Raw genomic sequence first — 21,146 nt, 5'->3', positions numbered from 1 at the left:
TCTTTACTTACCAAGCCTCCGCATGTTGAAAGTGCTACAGACGAGTTTTTGTGCAACCGCAAGACACCTTGATAAAAGCAAAAGTCTTCTGCTGGGTAGGTGTGTATTGACTTGGTTCTCCCCTTGCCCAGGGTCTGTATTGTAAATCCAGGCGCCACGAGAAAATCTGAAGTCTTAAGGTCAAGCTGGAAGTCGTGGCCAAATCCATGGAAATGGAGGTGCAGCGAGTCAGTTTCTCCCTCTGATGCTTCTCTCTTCCTCCTTTCATGGTGTGCAACTCCATGACTTACATAATCCCCATTTCGGTCTACTTCATATGCTGTCACAATAACATATTCTGTAAGCAGCCAATGGAGAGAAGTCAGAACTTTCGCCAGCATGGACGGCGGCAGGTGCAAATGCAAGTGTTTGCATGCATTTGTACGCACAGATTTCCTGTTGCAACCTGGCTACTGAAAATGTCCCCTGGGAGGAGGGCTTGATTGTTAAATCGCCCTGGGTAGCTCTATGAAAGGAAACAGGGGTCTCCTAGGAACTCTCAGCACCCACAACAAACTACAGTTAGGATTCTCTGAGGTGAGGCTTGACTGTGGGTATGTTGCTGATTTAAATGGAGAGTGCAGAAGGGGCAAGAGAGATCTCAAATCAGGGGTGGGAAAACCTCTGATCAATAGGTTTCATTAAATGCACCATGAGTCCAAATTTGGCCCTTAAGGCCATCCCCTCCAAACCATGACCAGCTGCCTCCACACCTGACATCACATGTGTCACATGTTAGGGGCAGGTAAGGATGTCACTCCAAAGGAACAATAGGAAGGTGGTTTCTTTGCAAGGAGTCTTGCTGACTGCCCTGACAGTGCTGCTGGGTCTGGCTCCACTAGAGAGCTGCTCATTAGGAATGCAGAGTGCTTTACAATCAGCTGCTCATCCTTTGCTTGCAGTGAATCATAGAATCATAGAGTTGGAAGAGACCACAAGGGCCATCCAGTCCAACCCCCTGCCAAGCAAGAAACACCATCAAAGCTTTCCTGACAGATGGCTGTCAAGCCTCTGCTTAAAACCTCCAAAGAAGGAGACTCCACCACACTCCTTGGCAGCAAATTCCACTGTTGAACAGCTCTTACTGTCAGGAAGTTCTTCCTAGTGTTTAGGTGGAAGCTTCTTTCTTGTAGTTTGAGACTTTTTCAAATGAAAGTCCTCCCACTACTTTTGGTAGGCATTGCTTTGGGTTCACGCAGGGATTTCTTAAGACTGGAGTGGTTTGATTTCACTGTGACATCAAGTGATTGACAGGTGGACCTGTCAAAACTGGCCCACGGGGTTGTGGGCTGGATCCAGTGTCCCACCCCTGCAGTAAATGGGAGTTTTGTGGACACAGCCTTTTTGCATTCCTGCATAGCAGGAGCTTGGACTATATGACCCTTGGGGTCCCTTCCAACTCTACAATTCTATGATTCATTAATCCATTATCACAATTTTTTTTTTAAAGCAGATGCATTTTCCTAGCGATTACGGACCTAGCATTTACACTGCATCTCAAGGGTAGATGATAACACATAACTTATTCCAATAGCAGTGAGGATGTGAGTAATCTTGTGTTTAGGGCCCAGATAATCCTTACTAGACGCAATAAAGGGGAAGGGGAGAATTATACACACGGCGGCTCCATCTTTGCCAGAAGCCATGTGTTTAATCCATCTAGTCCCAATCTACAAAGGAAAGCGGTTTCCCCAAATGCTATCTTGAGAGCGTCTCAAATAAAAGTCCCGATAAACTTAACGAGAAAGTTCCACTTGAATTCCAGGGAGACCTTCACTGAATGTTTCAGGCTATTAAGGTTCACTATTCAGCACCCCCTGGCGTTTCCCTTCTTATCTCCACAAGCACAACTTCTTTTAATACAGACTTGTAAATTGGCTCTCAAAAGTCACAGCCCTGCAACATTTTCCAAAAAAAGACCTGCTTGTTTGGAGTGTTTGGTGGTGGCAGTGGGCTAGATGGCAAGCGCCCTGCCTCCTCGCCGGTTGCTGAGATTGCAAGAAGAGGGTTTGATTCTCATGCATCCAGCCTAGACGCTTAGGAGGCTGGTGGCACACGAAAGATGAACAGGTGAAATCTGTAATGATTGAATGGGCTAAGGATGTGGGGCACAACATTATAATGGAGGATTGGGAGAGGTTGTGTCCCGTGATATTCTTGTAAAGAAGCTGGTAAAATGCGGGCTAGACAATGCTACCATTCAGTGGATTTGGCTGACTGACCGAACCCAAAGGGCTGATTCGGCTGACTGACCGAACCCAAAGGGTGCTCATCAATGGCTCCTCCTCATCCTGGAGAGAAGTGACTAGTGGGGTGCCACAGGGTTCTTTCTTGAGCCCAGTCTTATTCAACATCTTTATCAATAACTTGGATGATGGGCTTGAGGGCATCCTGAGCAAATTTGCAGATGACACCAAATTGGGAGGGGTGGCTAATACCCCAGAGTACAGGATCACACTTCAAAATGACCGTAACAGATTAGACAACTGGGCCAAAGCAAACAAGATGAATTTTAACAGGGAGAAATGTAAAGTGCTACACTTGGGGAAAAATGAAAATGAAAGGCACAAATAAAGGATGGGTGACACCTGGCTTGAGAGCAGTACATGTGAAAAGGATCTAGGAGTCTTGGTAGACCACAAACATGACATGAGTCCACAGTGTGATGCAGCAGCTAAAAAAGCCAATGCAATTCTGGGCTGCATCAATAGGAGTATAGCATCTAGATCAAGGGAAGTAATAGTACCACTGTATTCTGCTCTGGTCAGACCTCACCTGGAATAGTGTGTCCAGTTCTGGGCACCACAGTTCAAGAAGGATACTGACAAGCTGGAACGTGTCCAGAGGAGGGCAACCAAAATGGTCAAAGGCCTGGAAACGATGCCTTATGAGGAATGGCTTGGAGAAGAGAAGGTTAAGGGGTGATATGATAGCCATGTTCAAATATATAAAAAGATGTCATATAGAAGAGGGTGAAAGGTTGTTTTCTGCTGCTCCAGAGAAGCGGACATGGAGCAATGGATTCAAGCTACAAGAAAGAAGATTCCACCTAAACATTAGGAAGAACTTCCTGAGAGTAAGAGCTGTTCGGCAGTGGAATTTGCTGCCAAGGAGCGTGGTGGAGTCTCCTTCTTTGGAGGTCTTTAAGAGGAGGCTTGACAGTCATCTGTCAGGAATGTTTTGATGGTGTTTCCTGCTTGGCAGGGGGTTGGACAGGATGGCCCTTGTGGTCTCTTCCAACTCTATGATTCTATGTTTCTATGTGGAAAAAAGGTATTAAATTTACAGTATGTAATACATTGAGAGAAAACACAATGAAAATGATGTACAGATGGTATTTAACACTGGTAAAATTAGCAAAAATTTATCATACACATGATAATAAATGCTGGGAATGTAAAGATGTAGAAGGAACCTTTTACCATATGTGGTGGATGTGCCCTAAAGTAAAAGACTTCTGGGAAAAGATTTATAATGAATTGGAAAAGGTGTTGAAAAACACATTTGCTAAAAAACCAGAAGCCTTTTTTACTTGGAATAGTAGGGGAAGAAATTCCCCAAAAGGATGTTATTTTCTTTCTGTATGCCACAATATGAGCAAGAATTTTGATAGCCAAGAATTACCAACTGTGGAAGAATGGCAAATGAAGATGATGGACTTTATGGAACTGGCCGAGCTGACCAGGAGACTGCGTGACCAGGAAGAAGAGTCGGTGGAAGAAGACTGGACAAAATTTAAAATTTATTTAAAGAAATATTGCAATATTTGATATTATGGACTATATCTGGAAGTTGTTTTAGGCTGTAGGGGTAGAAGTAGTGATTAGTGAGTAAGAAAAAATTATATAAATGATTTAAATAGATAAAGCAAGAAATGAGGTAAAGATAAGATATTCAATGTGGTAAAAATATGATTTAGAAATTACTAAAGATGACTTATAGCAAACCGCAGAAAGGGGGTATCTGGGGAAGTCACCCTACAATGTTAAGAGATGGATAAGTAAGAAAATTTAGTATTGTTTTTGTTGTATTATATTGTTTATTTGTTAGTATTTATTCTGTTGTAGTATGTTTTTATTTGTTTATGTTGTGTATGAATAATTTTTTTTGGAAAAGAAGAAGCTTAGTTGGCTGGTAATAGAGCCCCTTTGCTGTGAACCAACTATATTTACCTGGGGGTAGGTCCCATTCAACTCAGTGGGACTGACATAGACAAAGGGTTGTGCTGTCAGTGTATGAATATAAACAGAAGCATGGTGCGTGTGAATAAGCTCAAGTGTCCGATTAACACCCCGATCCAGATAGCTCAGTCGGTTGAGCCTGAGACTCTAAATCTCAGGGTCATGGGTTCGAGCCCCACGTTGGGCAAAAAGATTCATGCATTGCAGGGGGTTGGACTAGATGAGCCTTGTGACCCCCATCAAATTCTATGATTCCATGTTAGGCATGCACAAGGCCCACTTGCTCCATGTCAAAAGACACCAGTCTGGCAGTTCTTTTCATCTGCTGCTGGTCCTTTTTTGGTGTCTCTGCTGGATGGGAGGCAATGGCCTTTGCTTTGTGAGCATCATGCAGTATGGAAATCCACGAGGCTGCCAGAGAATGGTAGAGGCAATCTGTGCCTTCCCTGGGAGCCTGCATGACTCCACCATGGTGCATGGGGGCAGGGGGGCGGAAGAGGAAGCCTCCCAGCATAGTTAACAAACTGAGATGCTGAAAGGGGGCGGGGGTCAAGCACTGCACACCTCTGTTGTGATCTTGCTGGGTTTCTATGAAGTGTGCCCCCACCCCCTGACCAGAAACATAGGTGACTTGTCAGAGGAAGGGACAAACACTCCACGCATCTTCACACAGCCTGCTCGCTCACCTGGGTGACCTTCCTAATCACCTATGGCAACCAGGTGAGTAGTTAAAAACGATTGTGCTTTAATCATGTTGCTTTCTGACACTAATACAGAACAGGATGGTTCCAGTAGGGTTATTCCCAGGATAGGATAGGGTTGTGCAGAATTATTAAAACAGCGGAGAGCATTATTGGCTGCTCACTCTTCACCTTAGAACAAATCACTCAAGAGAAGCGGACACGGAGCAATGGATTCAAACTACAAGAAAGAAGATTCCACCTAAACGTTAGGAAGAACTTCCTGACAGTAAGAGCTGTTTGGCAGTGGAATTTGCTACCAAGGAGTGGTGGAGTCTCCTTCTTTGGAGGTCTTTAAGCAGAGGCTTGACAGGCATATGTCAAGAATGCTTTGATAGTGTTTCCTGCTTGGCAGGGGGTTGGACTGGATGGCCCTTGTGGTCTCTTCCAACTCTATGATTCTATGAAATCTATATCACCAGGTGCCACAGGAAAGCACTAGACATATCAAGGGATCCATCGCATCCTGGTCACCGGCTCTTCGAGCTCCTGCCATCGGGACGGAGATACAGAACAATGAAGGAAAGAACAAGCCGTCTCAAGAAAAGTTTCTTCTCTAGAGAAATTTCGGCCTTAAATGGAAAGTCTGGACTTTGAAGTCATCTTATCTTATTTTTACTTGTCATTTTGTATTGTATCGTTTAATTGATGTTTTAATTGATATTTAAAATTTAGGTGGCGTGCCTTATCTGAGTGGATGGAGCAGCAGAGAAATTTCGTTCCTGCAGGGGGGCAATGACAATGAAGATTATCTTATCTTATTTTGCATCTGGAAGTTTTATAAGCCTAATAATAATAAAATGGGACCCAGGTGGCGCTGTGGGTTAAACCACAGAGTCTAGGGCTTGCTGATCAGAAGGTTGGCGGTTCGAATCCCTGCAACGGGGTGAGCTCCCATTGTTTGGCCCCAGCTCCTGCCCACCTAGCAGTTCGAAAGCACATCAAAGTGCAAGTAGATAAATAGGGACCGCTTCGGCGGGAAGGTAAACGGCGTTTCCGTGCGCTGCTCTGGTTTGCCAGAAGCAGCTTTGTCATGCTGGCCACATGACCTGGAAGCTGTCTGCAGACAAACGCCGGCTCCCTCGGCCTATAGAGCGAGATGAGCGCCGCAACCCCAGAGTCGGACACAACTGGATCTGATGTCAGGGGCGCCTTTACCTTAACTTTACCTTTTAATAATAAAATAAAGGCTGAACTTCCTCCGCTCACAATTGTGGGGAAAGGGGGCAGATTCTGCATCCCACAATATTTGGATTGTTAATGAGGCTCCATTCTGAGTGAATCAACTCAGCAAGTGGGCAGACCATTCCTTCCGGGCTCCTATCACCATGTAGTAAGACCTCACTGAGGGTGGCAACAGTTACTCATTAGCTTGAATGTGTGTGGATGTGATTTCCTCACCCATTAAGTTATTATTCTTAGGTCTTATGTTGCAGGGCAGCAGCCACTCCAGACGGGAAGAAAGCCAGTTACAAATATAACAGTTTAATTTAAGAAAGCCACGCTAAAATAGCATATACATTTATGTGCCTGTGGAAATCCATTAACGCCGATCAAAGGCAATACATCAAGGACGGCCCATGTCTCACAATCTCTGCTATTCCAGATATCAACATATTAATCAGAGAGATTTCACTATTCATTTCTAGAAAGCAGCAGGTTTTGTTTACAGCCCAGTCGTAAGTGTGTTTTTGGAATTAAGCTGTAATTGGAAGAAAGCCCTATTGGGCCCAGTGGGGCTTGCATCTCAGTAGACCTGCATTGGACATGTAGCCTAAAACAGCCACAGAATCTAAACATTAGCAACACCTATTTCAAAACACTTCATGATCCCAGGTGCATGCGTTATTAATCCTATTAATATGGGCAGAACCTCACTCAACCACTCCAAATAAAACAGCATATTAAAGATACAAACCCTATGCACACCTACCAAGACACAGGTCCCATTGAACTCAATGGAGCTTACTTCCCGGGAGGCATGCACAGGATTTCACCATGTGACTGCAATTCTATGCACCCTTATTTGAAAGCAAGTCTCCCTGAATACATGGAAACTCATTGATGTCTGAGTAAACAGGCACCGGGCTTTAAAAGCCCCGTTTCAGAAGAGCTCCTGAGCATATGCAGAGAATTATAAAGGAAGCCAAAGAGATCATTTCCATTAGACACCAGTCAATAGCCCTTACAGGCTATTGTCATAATACAACCAATCACAAGGGTTAATACAATATAGGATCTACTCTGCTCACTTACCACTGTTGTCTGTGAACTCCAACAACTCAGAGTGCAAAGAGGGAGGGAGATCTGGGCTGGCAGCGGCTGCTTGACCTGCACATGTCACAGGTGCACCCTGGAAAAGGGAAGGGGGTGGCAATAATAATAACAACAATAATTATTCTATTATTTATAACCCACCCTTCTGGTTGGAAATATACAAAGATTTAAGAAATATAGGCAAAGGGAGAAAGTTGAGAAGGAGCAGAATATCTTTATGGACTCTCTATATTGCAAAGTCCTTCTTAATGCAATCAGCATTTTTAAAATACTGTATTTGGGATGGTCCTGCCTTGGAGATGACCGAATATTGGCAAATATTGGTTTTACTGCAATTTGTAAGAGAGAAAAAAGAGAGGAGGCTTTCGCACAGCTGTTCTGGGAGAACCTACCTTGAGCTGCGCTTCCAAGAGCAGCCAGAGCCACAGGCCCGCCAGGCTGCTGGACGGCATCCTCTCCCGCCAAGCGGAGCTCCGCAAACCACCCCTAGCGACGGAGCAGCCCGGACGCCGTGCGCCTGGCTCCTGTTTTGGAGAGGGAAGCGGAGCGCGCTGCCAGGGTGGCAGAGAGCTGCATGCCCCGGAGCGGCAGCCTAAAGCGCAGGCATGGCAGGAATGAGCGGAGCCCTCATTCACTTGGCTGCTGCGGGAGGAGGACGCCCAGCGGCTAAAAGGTGCCTCGTCGAGAGGAGCGGCGGGGGCGGCAGGCTGCGCTGGCGAGGCAGGAGGGGACAGGTCGGGGCTGCGCGGCGCGCCAGGTGCGCTTCTCCATGGCCAGGCGCCCCAGCTGCGCTCCGGGGGCGGCGGCGGCGGCAGCCTCCTTTGGGCAGGGCGGGGAGGGGGCAGCCGGCCGGCTTCTGCCGAGGGGGCAGCTCTCTCTGTCCCGCCCAGCACCTGCTGTTGCCGCCCCCCTACTCCTCCCACGCAGAGGCGAAGGACGCCTCTCCGCTAAGGAGAGAGAGGAGGGGCGTGGGACTTTGCGCGCAAGCTCGCCGACTTTGCCTTTGTCCCCGCGGAGCAAGAGGGGCGGGGGCCGGTCAAATTATGCAGACAAGGGAGCGTAAGAGAGGGTGTGTGTGTGTGTGTGTGTGTGTGTGTGTGTGTGTGAGTGTGAGAGAGAGAGAGAGAGAGAGAGAGAGAGAGAGAGCGAGCGAGCGAGCATAGGGAACCAGGGATTATTCCATGCCCATTTTCCCTGGAGAGATCAGCTTTGCTGCCAGGGTTTAACTTTGCAATACAGTACTGTACTGTATATGGAAAACAATAGGTTACATTAGAAAGAACTTCCTGACAGTAAGAGCTGTTCGGCAGTGGAATTTGCTACCAAGGAGTGTGGTGGAGTCTCCTTCTTTGGAGGTCTTTAAGCAGAGGCTTGACAGGCATATGTCAAGAATGCTTTGATAGTGTTTCCTGGGTTGGACTGGATGGCCCTTGTGGTCTCTTCCAACTCTACGATTCTATGATTCTAGGTGAAAGTGCTCCTGAGCAGGTAAAGAGTGTGCTTCTTTGCCCATCTCTCAGAGAGAGGGAGAGAACGAAGTGGTAAATTTCAACAGTGAAAGAATGAAGTTACCATTTCTGGTTGCAGGTGGAGAATGTCACTGGTTTTGTTTTTTGTTTTAATTAATTTTCCTCATTTAAAAACAACAACAAGGAGTAAAACTAGGCCAGAGGCAGATTTAGGGGAGCACAATTGATTCAGTTGCCTAGGAGTGTGTGTGCCACAGGTGTGTGTGTGTGTGTGTGTGTGTGTGTGTGTGTGTGTGTGTGCCACCGGGGCACAATTTTAATTTACAATGGAGTGCGAGAAGCAGGGCATTGCACAGGGCGCTGCTGAAATTTGACACCAAAGGACACAGCCAAAATTTAAAATCTTTCTTTCTGATATGCTTTTCTACTTAAAGAATCCTTTTAAAAACAAACAAACCCCCAAACATATAGATTCCTCCAGAGAGGTCATCTCCTGCCTGCAGGCAACGATCATGTCTGCCACCTGCCTGTCTCAGGAATCTGTCACTTTATTCTGCTGCAGAGGTAGACGCTACATAGTGGGGACGTGGTTTCTGTAACTGTTGGACTTGGGGCCCCATTTCTAAATCTACCCTAATTTCTGGGATCCTCAGTAGCATTTATCTGCTCCACAAGTGAGCAGCCAGAGATCCCTGCGTGCTGCTTGTGGACTGGCCCATGGTTGCCTAGGAGAGGGGCCGAGCAGGATCTCCGTGAAAGTCACACAAAATGAAATATAAGAGCAAAGCAGCAGTTCTCTGTTGAGATGATGATGATGATGATGGGTTAGGAGGAAGGGAGAAGTCGCCCCCATAAATCCCATGTGCATCAGCAGGGGTCCTTTGGCAGCATGGGTGTAGCCATGGAGGGGGGGGAAGCTGATGCCCCCCCAAATCCACAAAACGTATTGAAAAGCATTGAAAATACTCAATTGAGGTTCTGCCCACCCAGCAGAAACCTGCCCCCCATAATGCCTTTTGGGGGGGGGTTACCTGTGATCTCCGCCCCCCCCAAAAGCCCAACAACAAAATTCTTGCCTATGTCCATGTTTGCCAGGGAGGTTGTTCCATCTATAGGGTTTGACTGGTGCGATAAAACCCTCAAACATTAAAAACTTCCCTAAACAGGGCTGCCTTCAGATGTCTTCTAAAAGTCGGGTAGTTGCTTATTTCCTTTACATTTGATGGGCGCGGGCGCCACCACCGAGAAGGCCCTCTGCCTGGTCCCCTGTAGCTTCGCTTCTTGCAGTGAAGCAACCGCCAGAAGGCCCTCAGAGCTGGACCTCAGTGCAGAAAGCAGGCAGAGCAATGAATGAGAAGTGTGCCTTTCTACAGAATGCTGGTTTCTTCACACAGTCACAAAACCCTTCTCTCCCCCTCCTCCCTCCAGGCCATCGACCAGAGTTATCAGAGCTCAAGGGCACATTTCAGATGGGTAAACCACTAAAGTAGGGTGTGTAAGAAGGTGAGAGATGTGGTCCAGGAGGAGATATAGCTAGGAGAGAATCCCAAGGACCAGGCAAAATGGCCTGGAGATCTGATTTGGGTCTGGGCCTAAATTTCCCACCTCTGGTATATAGGATTGCAGCATAAGATGATATTTTTTTTAAAAAAAGTCATAACAATTCATGTATTTCCTCCCCCCCCCCCCGCAAAGAGAGAAATAATGTGCCTGATTACCCCTGTTGCTTACAAATTTGATGCAGGCACCTAAGAATTTGGTTTCCCCCGCTGCCAGTTCCCACTATTGTGACTGGTTCTGACTCTGTGCAGGCATGAATAAAGAGAGTCTAGGTGCAGAAAGGCCTTGATGATGACATGAAAATGCATACAGTACTACGAAACTCTCTGCTTGCCAGCTGGCCAAACCAAATGTATTAGCAAAATTGGCAAGCGGAGGAGAATGACACAACTTTCAGTGCTGTGACAAATTGCATGGCATTTTGCTGCCTTGTTTGGGTGGGGGGGAGAGCTCATCCAGAAGAGGGAGCTGGGAATGGTTCAGGCACAAATGCTTAACTCGGTGTTTGCAGCTGTTCCCGCAGCCTGCGTTTTGCCATGCTCACACCAAAGCATCGGCGCCATGTTCTGCGTATAGGTGGAGAAATCTGAATCATTTACTCCCAGCCTTCAGGCCAAAGTGACAGAACAGAGGCAGAACGAACTCTAAGAATGGAAGCCAAGTGAATAAGGGTAGAGCTACACCTTTCATAGTCGTGTGGAAAGGGGAATTTTCTCCAGGTGCAACTTCTCTCTCTCTCTCTCAGGCTGTTTGAATTGGCACATGCCAAAAAAACCCTCTCTTCTGAACAGCTGTTTCCACGCAGGAAACATTTCGCTTAATATTTTGTTGTTGTTTTTTCCAAGTGAAATGTTGGGTGTACACAGAATTTATATATATTTTTGGTTGTTTTCAAGTTGATTTTGTTTTGGAAATTGCAAAGGTCCTGTAGGGTACACAATAAAATGTCTCCCCTTCTTACTTTTTTTTTACATAAAATATGAAATTGTGACCCATCAAGCGAGTCACAAATTATGCTAGCCTGGACCACTAGGTATACTGTGAATCACGGCCTTCTCCCTGACATGCTAAGTTTTATATGTATGGAAATTTTTTACACAATGAGGCAGGATTTCATCACATGAGATCCCACCTGCAGTCTGAAATGATACAACCCAGATACAGATTAAGCACCTCAGTGGGAGCGAAGCCACAGCTGGTTCTCTAGGCTAGGATCCAGCCGTCAAGACTGATGTTCTTGGGCACAGCGCCAACACCCTTGGCATCCTTAACTGTTCAAGGTCTGCAGTGACACTCACAGCTACATGAGAAACGCTGGATATTTTTACGATGAAGAGGAGAATGAAACACTTCCCTCCAAACCAATGGAATTCTAGAACTCAAAAGACATCAGATGGCAGGACAAGGATGACAGCTGAGTCCTAAGCATGTTTCCTTGGAAGTAAATCCCACTGGTCTTAATGGGAATTGACTACCATTGCTGTATTGTCCCTAGTCATCCATCTAGCCAAGCAGCTAGGGTGGCTGTCAAGCATACTTTACATGTTGAGCTGGCTGCCTTGGGCTTTGTGGGCCACCATTTATGCAGACCTGGACAACTAGGCATGATTAGATTTGAAACCAATATAATATTTTAAAGAAGATTATATCTGGCTATGGGACAATATATACTGTCTCAACCAATGTTATGTCTTCAGCTTGGTTAAGCATCAATGTCAAATTTTCACCTGCTAAGGAGAAATAGATCATAATAAATCACTGAGTGGAAACTGAGTAACTTCCTTGTCTTTACATTGGCAGAAACCACAGACTAAAATGACCTTCAAACTTTACTTCATTAAAAGCTAGTTCTTTGCAAATGTCGACAAGGCAACTGGGCTGCTGCTACAGGATGCCTTGAAGACACATTCTATACCTGGATTTAGATTATAAATAGGATCAAGAATGCATCTTCCATCTCAAGGGGCAGTCACCGAGATTACACGAGGGAGATTGGAACATCTGGTTACAGGTAGGTAGCCATGTTGGTCTGACGTAGTCGAAACAAAATAAAAAAAATCCTTCCAGCAGCACCTTAGAGACCAACTAAGATATGAGCTTTCGTGTGCATGCACACTTCTTCAGATACCATGTATTTTGTTTGGAATATCTGGCTGGTGTTTCAGAGTACTGTCGTACCTTGGAAGTCGAACGGAATCTGTTCCGGAAGTCCATTTGACTTCTAAAATATTTGAAAACCAAACCATGGCTTCTGAATCAGAAGCTCCTGCAGCCAATCAGAAGCCATGGAAGCCCTGTTGGACATTCGGGTTCCAAAAGAAATTTGTAAACCGGAACAATCACTTTTGGGTTTGCGGCGTTCAGGAGCCCAAATATCTGAGTTTCAGGGCATTCGGAATACAAGGTACGACCGTACTCAATTAGCAGGATCTTGAGGACAAACCTTGGTTACCAATTACAGTTTGTCTGGAGAGAGGGAAACCACGAGCCCAGATTTAAGCAGTAGCAGCAGCACCAAAGGAGGAGTGAAGCAGTTGTGATTTCCCCCAACGAGTAGCTACAGGCTCACTCACTGACACATAGCCTTGGTTTGGCTTAGTGTTAATTGTGAGCCAGGCCAGTGCATCCTATGGAGGCCCTACCTGGATAAAAATCACCCCTAAACTCTATTGTGACAGGAGATTCAGGTGTGTCATCTCACTTGGTGTGAGCCATATTTGAAGCAAAAGCAAAATGGCAGCATTGGGTTTTGATGGGCTCCTTAACAGGTCTTTGTGGGATGGAATACTGGGGCAGACAAGTCACAACCGTTCCTAGAGTGTCCACTTGGAGGACTCACCTGGAGGAACACCTGACCAAGGCTCAGTTTCCTGTTCCTCCAGACATGCAGATGAGATGGAGTAGCTGGCAGATAAAAGCCCCTAGCCAGCAGCCATTTTCTCTCTTAGTCATCTCTTCTTCAATGGGAACACATCTCCAGAGAATCTCCAGTTAGGATGCTTCTCCCTCTCGGCCTGCTGCCAAGAGAGAGACCAGATGGAGCCTTACTCTACTAAGTAGACTCCAGATGTACATATTTGTAGCTTTTCTACGTAAGCCTGCCTTTCTGAGATTATGCTGTCAACTCAGGATGTCATGTGAGTAAACTCTATCTTATTTTAAGACTATTGTGTCGTGTATTTCTTTTAAGAGGGACAAAGGGGATTTGCCAGGAAGTATAATATTGTTGAATAGGTTTTAACAGACCTGAACGCACACTTTTGCTGCGCACAAAAGGGGAATGTCACTCTGCTGATATTGGAAGCTTGATAACACAAGCTTGGATAGGATCTATCTAATAATATATCCTAATCCACATCCCTAACATTTCCACAGTCTTGACTCTGGAAAGATCCCAAGCCATGCCTGCTTTACACTTTCACTCTCTACTTTCCTGTGTTTGCTCTAAAAGAACAGCCCTGCCAGGAGGACTCCTCATCTTTCATCACTGAATGGTGCACAAAAATGACCTAGGTTGAAACCACGTTGCCAATTTCTGACCTCAGTTACACATTTACTCTACTGAACTCATCTAGCAGCTGCTTTGTCTCTCATTCTGCACGCCCCCCCTCTCGTTCTCTCTCTGCAGTTGGACAAATTCTTTTAATCCTTAGATAAGGAACAAGTTCTACCAACAGCAGAACTGATCGGCATCTCTCAGGACCTCTGCAAAGGCCAGGTGTAGCAGACTGTGTGCGATAGCCATGGGAAATTTATAGCCTTATCCTTCTTTGTAACTGATCTCACCACTCCCAACCATCTGTGTGGTCCTGTGCTTAAATCATTGGGAGTTTCCTCGTTCATCTCCAAGGAAAGGCTGATCATTTGATAACATTTGCAGTCTGTGTGTGCTTGCTTTCTTCAGCAAATTGCTCCATGGAAGAAGTTTCTGGTGATAGTGTTGGTTGACCAAATGAAGAAGACAAAATAAAGTTTCTTTCTCACTTTGCTGTTGCCGTATACAGAAGAGGGCTACTACAGAAGCTTGCTTAGCTGAAGAAGCGGAAAACACTAGAATGCACAGACCTCTTATTGACAGGGTTGTTGAATTGTGACAACCATTAACTTCGATCATCTTATATCATCCTTTTTTATGATATAAGAACATTTATGTATGCCACCACAGCGGCCAGAATGCTACTGGCACGGCAATGGAAGACACCAGAGATTCCATCAATTGAAGATTGGAGACGCAAAATGATAGAGTATATAGACTTGGCTAAGCTAACTGGAAGGGTAAGAGAACAAAAAGATCAAAAAACCCAAAAGGAGTGGTGTAAATTTTCGGAATATCTTAACACGTATTGTAAAACTTTAAAAACACTCACAGATATGTGGTAACACCCGCATCAGTAATAATAGAGTTTATTCGGATGTTGACGAAGTATATTTAAGCAAATTAAGTTTGGACTTAGAAGAGCGAGAGATGTAAGAATTTGATAAATAAAACCAAAGTAGGGGGAAGGGGAAGTTGAGTTCGGTGGAACAAAGATATCCCTAAGAAGTGGATTTTGGGATATCTGTTTATGTTTACGTTCTTGTATGTTTAAATTTATCTTTGTTTGATTCTTTTTTTCATGGGAAAATTCTAATAAAAATTAATATATAAAACCATTAACTTAGAGCTTCTTCCAACGTTACCATTTTAGTGGCAAGAGAGCTGCTTCAGCACAGCTCCTTCTGGTGACCTTTCAGAAGTCTTAGATCATATGCAAGCATCTCACACAATGTGAGAAGTGATAGCTTGGGTTGCCACTTACACATTGCCAGAAAAGAGGAATTGCATAGCCTAAAAAAGATGACATAAAGGGGGCACAGATTTTGCAATATATATATATATATATATATATATATATATATATATATATTCAATGTACAAATTTATATGCATATGGGCAAATTTAGAAATGACTGCTATGCTTTAAGTAGAAATACAGTAAATCTTACCATAGTGGGGGAGACTGTGACCCAGTTACCTGTGTGTCTGTTGTGCGGGTACTAACTGGATGGGCAACTTTCAAGCCCCCTGTTCGTCCTCCTTAGGATTCTTTATCTTTAAACCAGACTTCAACTGGGCAGCCCTTCAAATAAAGGACACCTTCAAGCAGAGGTCTATCCTCTCTGACTTCCCTTCAAATGCCAGTCTACCCTCTGTGAAGCAGGCATCCTGACCATCTTAGTGGTACCTTCCCATGCAGTGTGCATAACCTCTGGATAAGATGGATATATGTGTCACTTCCCTCATCCCCAAGATTTTGGTTAGGCGTGCATCAGGCCAATCTTTTAAAAAGTTGGAGATGTTTAAACCCAGTGAAGTCAAGAGGCTTAGGTGTGCCTGAAAGTTGGAAAGATGTTGAGGAATTCGCCTCACCATTTCAGAGCCTTGGACCCTTACAAGCCTATTAATCAGGCTTGAGTCCCCAGCATGTTTCAGCAAAAGGGTGGTCATATGCCTTTTGCATTTACACATGAATGATATCATAAAGCGAGTAAGATCTATTTGTTTGGACTGCTGCACGTAAGCAAAGTGCCACGACACTCATGTTCCCTCACCTGTTAAAACAAAACCCCTTGGGGTGGTTAACTAGTTTTTACTACCATGTCAAAGGTGAAAGAGCAGTTCAGAGCAGTTCAGTGAGTTGCATGGATTGCCAAGGGGGTGGCGAGAAACCCAGCACAAATGTTCCTCTTGACGAGATAGAAAAAGTCTGAAAACCATAGTGCTGTGTAGGGGGCAGGGCAGTTTTCTAGCACCCAAATAGCCATAACATATTCTTCTTTTTATCTACCTAGGACAACAGTGTGTGTGTGTGTGTGTGTGTGTGTGTGTGTGTGTGTGTGTGTGTGGTCTTCATCTTACACAGGCATCCCCAAACTCTGCCTTCCAGATGTTTTGGGACTACAGTTCCCATCACCCCTGACCACTGGTCCTGTTAGCTAGGGATGATGGGAGTTGTAGTCCCAAAACATCTGGAGGGCCAAGTTTGGGGATGCCTGATCTTACAGATGGTAACAAATGTACTGGCTACTTAGAATCCAGTCCCCTGCCCCCCTGGCGATAAACTCTCTCCAAACACCTAATTCCTCAAGTCGACTGTGCTACAGTGTCCTTCGTATGGACTACTGCTGTGGTCAGCGGTGCCATTTAGGGAAGGCCAGGGAGCATCACCTTCTGCAAGGACTGTGTCCTATGTAGAGAACCACTGAAGTACACATGGCAGGCTTCTGTGTGAAGCAGCTACAGATCCTGGACTAGCTCCACTTTCCTTCTGGAAAGACGTACTCCAGATTCCTGTTCTTGGTCAGCTTGTCTTGAGCATGATGGTCTTCCTCAGCCAAGTTGTTTTACTCTCTGGGTCAGCTTTGACTTCCGTTTGGCTCCTCCAGCTTGCCTCCTGCTTTGTGCTTCAGTTGTAGCAGCAACAAACAGACAACACGGTAATGTTGGCAAAACAATGAAAAGGTAAACAACCGCGAAGTGCAAATATTTAAATGTATAGGCACCAACAACCTTCACATAGACAAAGAGATTCTAAAATGCGTACAAAATCTCATGCTTGAAGTCTTAAAAGTCCAGTTGTTGTTGTTGTTTAGTCGTTTAGTCGTGTCCGACTCTTCGTGGCCCCATGGACCAGAGCACGCCAGGCACTCCTGTCTTGCACTGCATCCCGCAGTTTGGTCAAACTCATGTTCGTAGCTTCGAGAACACTGTCCAACCATAAATGTCCAGTATAAAGTGCAATAATCAAGTCCGATAATAAAGTGCTACGATGTGTCATGCGTTCTTATCTCTTCCCATGCGCTCTTATCTCATCCGACGGGCGGCTAGCTTCTTCCCCCGTTTCACAGGAATGGTTTCCTCAGGGGGCGGACTCTTTCTAAGGTTCATGTGTAAAAGTTTAACAAGACTACCGAAGCTCACCATTCTCAAAGATTGAGCCCATGGCTGAGCCCTGCCAACCTCCTCCCCTCCAACTATTTCTGCCCAAGTCCCTGAGGCACACATTTCACATTGAATAGACTCTTCAGGGACCCTTCCACACCTCTCATTGAACCTCTGCCCATTGCTAAGGATTTTGGGGCATGCTGTGGTGCGGATACCCACTGGACACCTGCAGGTCACCTGGGACACGGCAAGATGTGTTGCAACTCTTGGTGTGCACACTCTCAACACATCCAGAGAAAGATTCACAGAGGTAGGACATAAACCTTGCCTATGCCAGGTGGCTCTGTGGGTTAAACCACTGAGCCTAGGGCTTGCTGATCAGAAGGTCAGCGGTTCGAATCCCTGTGGCGGGGTGAGCTCCCATTGCTCGGTCCCAGCTCCTGCCAACCTAGCAGTTCGAAAGTACGTCAAAATGCAAGTAGATAAATAGGAACCACTACAGCGGGAAGGTAAACGGCATTTCCGTGTGCTGCTCTGGTTCGCCAGAAGTGGCTTTGTCATGCTGGCCACATGACCTGGAAGCTATACGCCGGCTCCCTCGGCCAATGATGCGAGATGAGCGCACAACCCCAGAGTCGGTCACGACTGGACCTAATGGTCAGGGGTCCCTTTACCTTTACCTTTTTATGCCTGGTAGAGTTGGGACATCCAATGGAAAAGTTTTCATTGTCTACGGGACCAATGAAACCTTCTTTACTTTCCAGTCCCCTAAAAATGTTTTAAATTTCAGTCTGAAATAAACTAATATACAGGGTTTTTGTTTTCTGCTGGCGGGAATGAATTCTGAAAGCCACAGTATTTCCTTCGGGACTTCCTTCTCAGGACCCTGTTTGGAACCTTTTCAAGAAAACCAAACATTCTGATTCAAAACTTTCCCCCTGAAAATAAAATAATGGGTTTAACAGGGAATCCATGGGATAAAGTTATGCAGTACAAATCAGTGGTTTTTTATATATACAGTGGATGCCCGGGTTGCGAACGTGATCCATGTGCGAGGCAGGTTCACAACCCACAGCGTTCGCAACCCGCATCTGCGCATGCGTGGGGCGCAATTTGGCGCTTCTGCACATGCGTGTGTGCCGAAACCCAGAAGTAACCCATTCCAGTACTTCTGGGTTCATCACGGAGCGCAACCCGAAAAGACGCAACCTGAAGCGGCTGTAACCCAAGGTATGACTGTATATAAAAACCTCATGTTGCTTTCCCACTTTCAATGTATTTTTCACTATTTTGAGTATGTAATTCAAAACTGAATAATTTGCAGCAACAATCATGTTGACAGGAAATGCTTTAAATAAGAAAGAGGGCCTACCAATATATTAGGGGCAAAATCCCAAAAAATGTCAGTGGGATTGTTTAGCAAATGCTTCAGTTGCTCGTATGGAAATCATTTGGGCTGGGTTATACCCTAAAACCACAATCTCCTGCAGGCATATGGTCTATATAGGGTTATCATTATCTACAATGCTATATTCCACTTTAAGTGAGTGGATTCTATACACCAAATTTGTTAACCGCCTATTCATTAATGCAGGTCATGTGGTATGAATAACACTTTTCTTGTGTGACTCTTTGAAAGCTGGCTTGAGAGGGCAGTTTATAAGTGAATCCAATGCACTGTAGAAATGTACTGAATGAGAGTGCAGTGAGATCCTTTAGGAAATCGGTCTTCTATAAAATAGGTATAAAGAAACAGGAATGCCAATGTGTGTTATGTACTTGGAGTAAAACAAATGAGCTGAAGGCCTGAGGGTGGGGGTGGGGGGGTGGAATTAATGTTCAAAGGACACGTATCAATGAGCTGAAGCCTGGATGCACGGTGCGATGCAGCGGTGCAGCAAGTGGCGGTGCTGCGGTGCAGTGCGTGGTGGCGGTCAGCTCAGCAGGATTCCATCCTCGTCGCCAGTGAAATATACTCGGAGTCGAGAGTGAATTTCATGCTCTTTATTCACCTCATAGTCATCAAGGAGAAGAATAGAAGAATGGCTCTTTTCCCAAAACCATCTGCTTATATACATTATTTACACAATGGGCCTTGCGTGATTGGCTACTTCAGGGCTACACCTGTGGGCCAATCAGGTTGTGGATTGACTTCTGCCTGCAGCCTGATTGGCTGCTCCTACAGGCCAATCAGGTTGCAGATTCACTTCTGCCAGCCGCCTGATTGGCTGCTCCTGCAGGCCAATCAGGTTGCAGATTCACTTCCACCTGGAGTTGGATTGGGTAGCTCCTGCGGACCAATCAGACTGCTGATTCTGAATCCTATTGTTCTAGGATTCAGCTCAGTACATAACAGACATTATGAGTTCAAAACTGCTTGTCAGGGCTTCAAGAAAGGAAGCTGAAAGGAACATTACCCTTAGTATAAAGTACAAGAGAAGAAAGATGGAGTCTGACATATAAAATAACACCAATAATCTTTTTGAATCCTTTTACAAGAAACTATACACCTCGAGAGTTGTACAAAGCATTGACAAATGCTTAAATGACATCTCCTTTCTTCCCCTTTTGGAAGGCCATAGAAATTATTGGAACGAGCTTGTGTCAGATGAGGAAATAAAACTGGTAGGTGGGCTGAAAAGATTGGAAATCCCATGAGAGGGTGGTTTCACAAGCAATTTTTATAAAGTGTTCTCTGAGGTGCTTATCTCTCAGCTGTGTGTGCATTTTGGAAGGAGGGAGATATCCAGTTCATGGAAACTAGCTACATTGACCATAGTCCCTACACTAGGTAAAGATCCAGTAGAAATGGGATCCTACTCATCCATAGCACAGGTAAATCAGGACACCAATTTATTACTGGCATAATAGCTAAGTGCTTTCATTATACAGTGGTGCCTCACTTAACGAATGCCCTGCTTAACGAAATTTCCGCTTAATGAAAGGTTTTTCTAGCGGAGGTTGCCTCGCTAGACGAATGTGTTTTGCGAAAAATTTGTCTAGCGAATCACGGTTTCCCATAGGAATGCATTGAAATTCAATTAATGCGTTCCTATGGGCAAAAAAAAATTCAAAAAAAATTCAATGCATTCCTATGGGATTCGCTAGACGAATTTTTCGTTATGAGAAAAGACCTGTGGAACGAATTAATTTCGTCTAGCGAGGCACCACTGTATTAGAAAACCTTAAACTGTGCCAGGTAGACATGTTGTAGATTCACTTTTTGTGGCACAACACTCCTTTTGCTTGATTTATTTTTGATTTAGATTTGTCATGGCCAATGGCTAGTACAATAAAGTTATTTACACAGGGCAGGATCTTGTAGATTCAATCAGATGCATCCTAAAGGTATTGCATTAAGGACATGTAAACAAGAGCCCATGGCTCAACTATCTCTTGATGCCTTCAAGGCATTTGACAGCTTTGAGTGGCTGTTCCTGCTGAGGCTACTCAGGAGACGTCAATTTGGAGAGAAATTCATGGCCCTGGATTCATAACTTGATTCAAATTTGGAGACGTGTGTGTGTGTGTGTGTGTGTGTGTGTGTGTGTGAGTGAATGCTAGACATTCTGACCTAATTGCAGGGTTGCCCTCTGTTGGGGATTCTGTTTGCTGTTGCAATCAAAGTCTTGGCTGATAAAATCAGAAGGATTATTAAAACAATGTGTAAGAAATTGAAAGCCAAGCACATGTCATCAATCTATTTGTAGAACCCCCTCCTCATTCTTCCTGACCCTTGGGAAGGAATCCTAGAATTCAAAGTGACACCAGCAGATATTTTTTAGCATGTAGAAGGCTTGTAGATTAATTATACTGAGTCCCAGTTTATGTGTCTTAACTTGTCATGGAAACAGCAATTAGCAATACGGAAACTTCTAACATTGCAAGCTGCCTGATCTAACATTGCAAGCAAACTGTTTTAAATATCCAGGCATAATCATTACAAATGATATAC

General features: G+C 45.0%; 1 protein-coding gene across 1 annotated transcript in view; it reads right to left on the bottom strand.

Moving 5' to 3' along the window:
- Positions 1-8,022, bottom strand: part of ADAMTS16 (ADAM metallopeptidase with thrombospondin type 1 motif 16) — an 84,729-nt gene extending 76,707 nt beyond the window's left edge. Inside the window, exons 1-3 of the mRNA XM_035101543.2 lie at positions 7,630-8,022; positions 7,217-7,313; positions 12-337 (exon numbers count right to left, since the gene is read on the bottom strand). Of these exons, the coding sequence (XP_034957434.2) occupies positions 12-337; positions 7,217-7,313; positions 7,630-7,689 (483 nt within the window). The 5' untranslated portion in view covers positions 7,690-8,022. The remainder of the gene's footprint in view (positions 1-11; positions 338-7,216; positions 7,314-7,629) is intronic.
- Positions 8,023-21,146: the final 13,124 nt, after the last annotated feature.

The sequence above is a fragment of the Zootoca vivipara genome, chromosome 8 (genome assembly GCF_963506605.1).
Source record: "Zootoca vivipara chromosome 8, rZooViv1.1, whole genome shotgun sequence".
Lineage (NCBI taxonomy): Eukaryota > Metazoa > Chordata > Lepidosauria > Squamata > Lacertidae > Zootoca > Zootoca vivipara.
The sequence above is the reverse complement of the archived record's forward strand: the minus strand, read 5'-3'. Positions and strand labels throughout refer to the sequence as shown.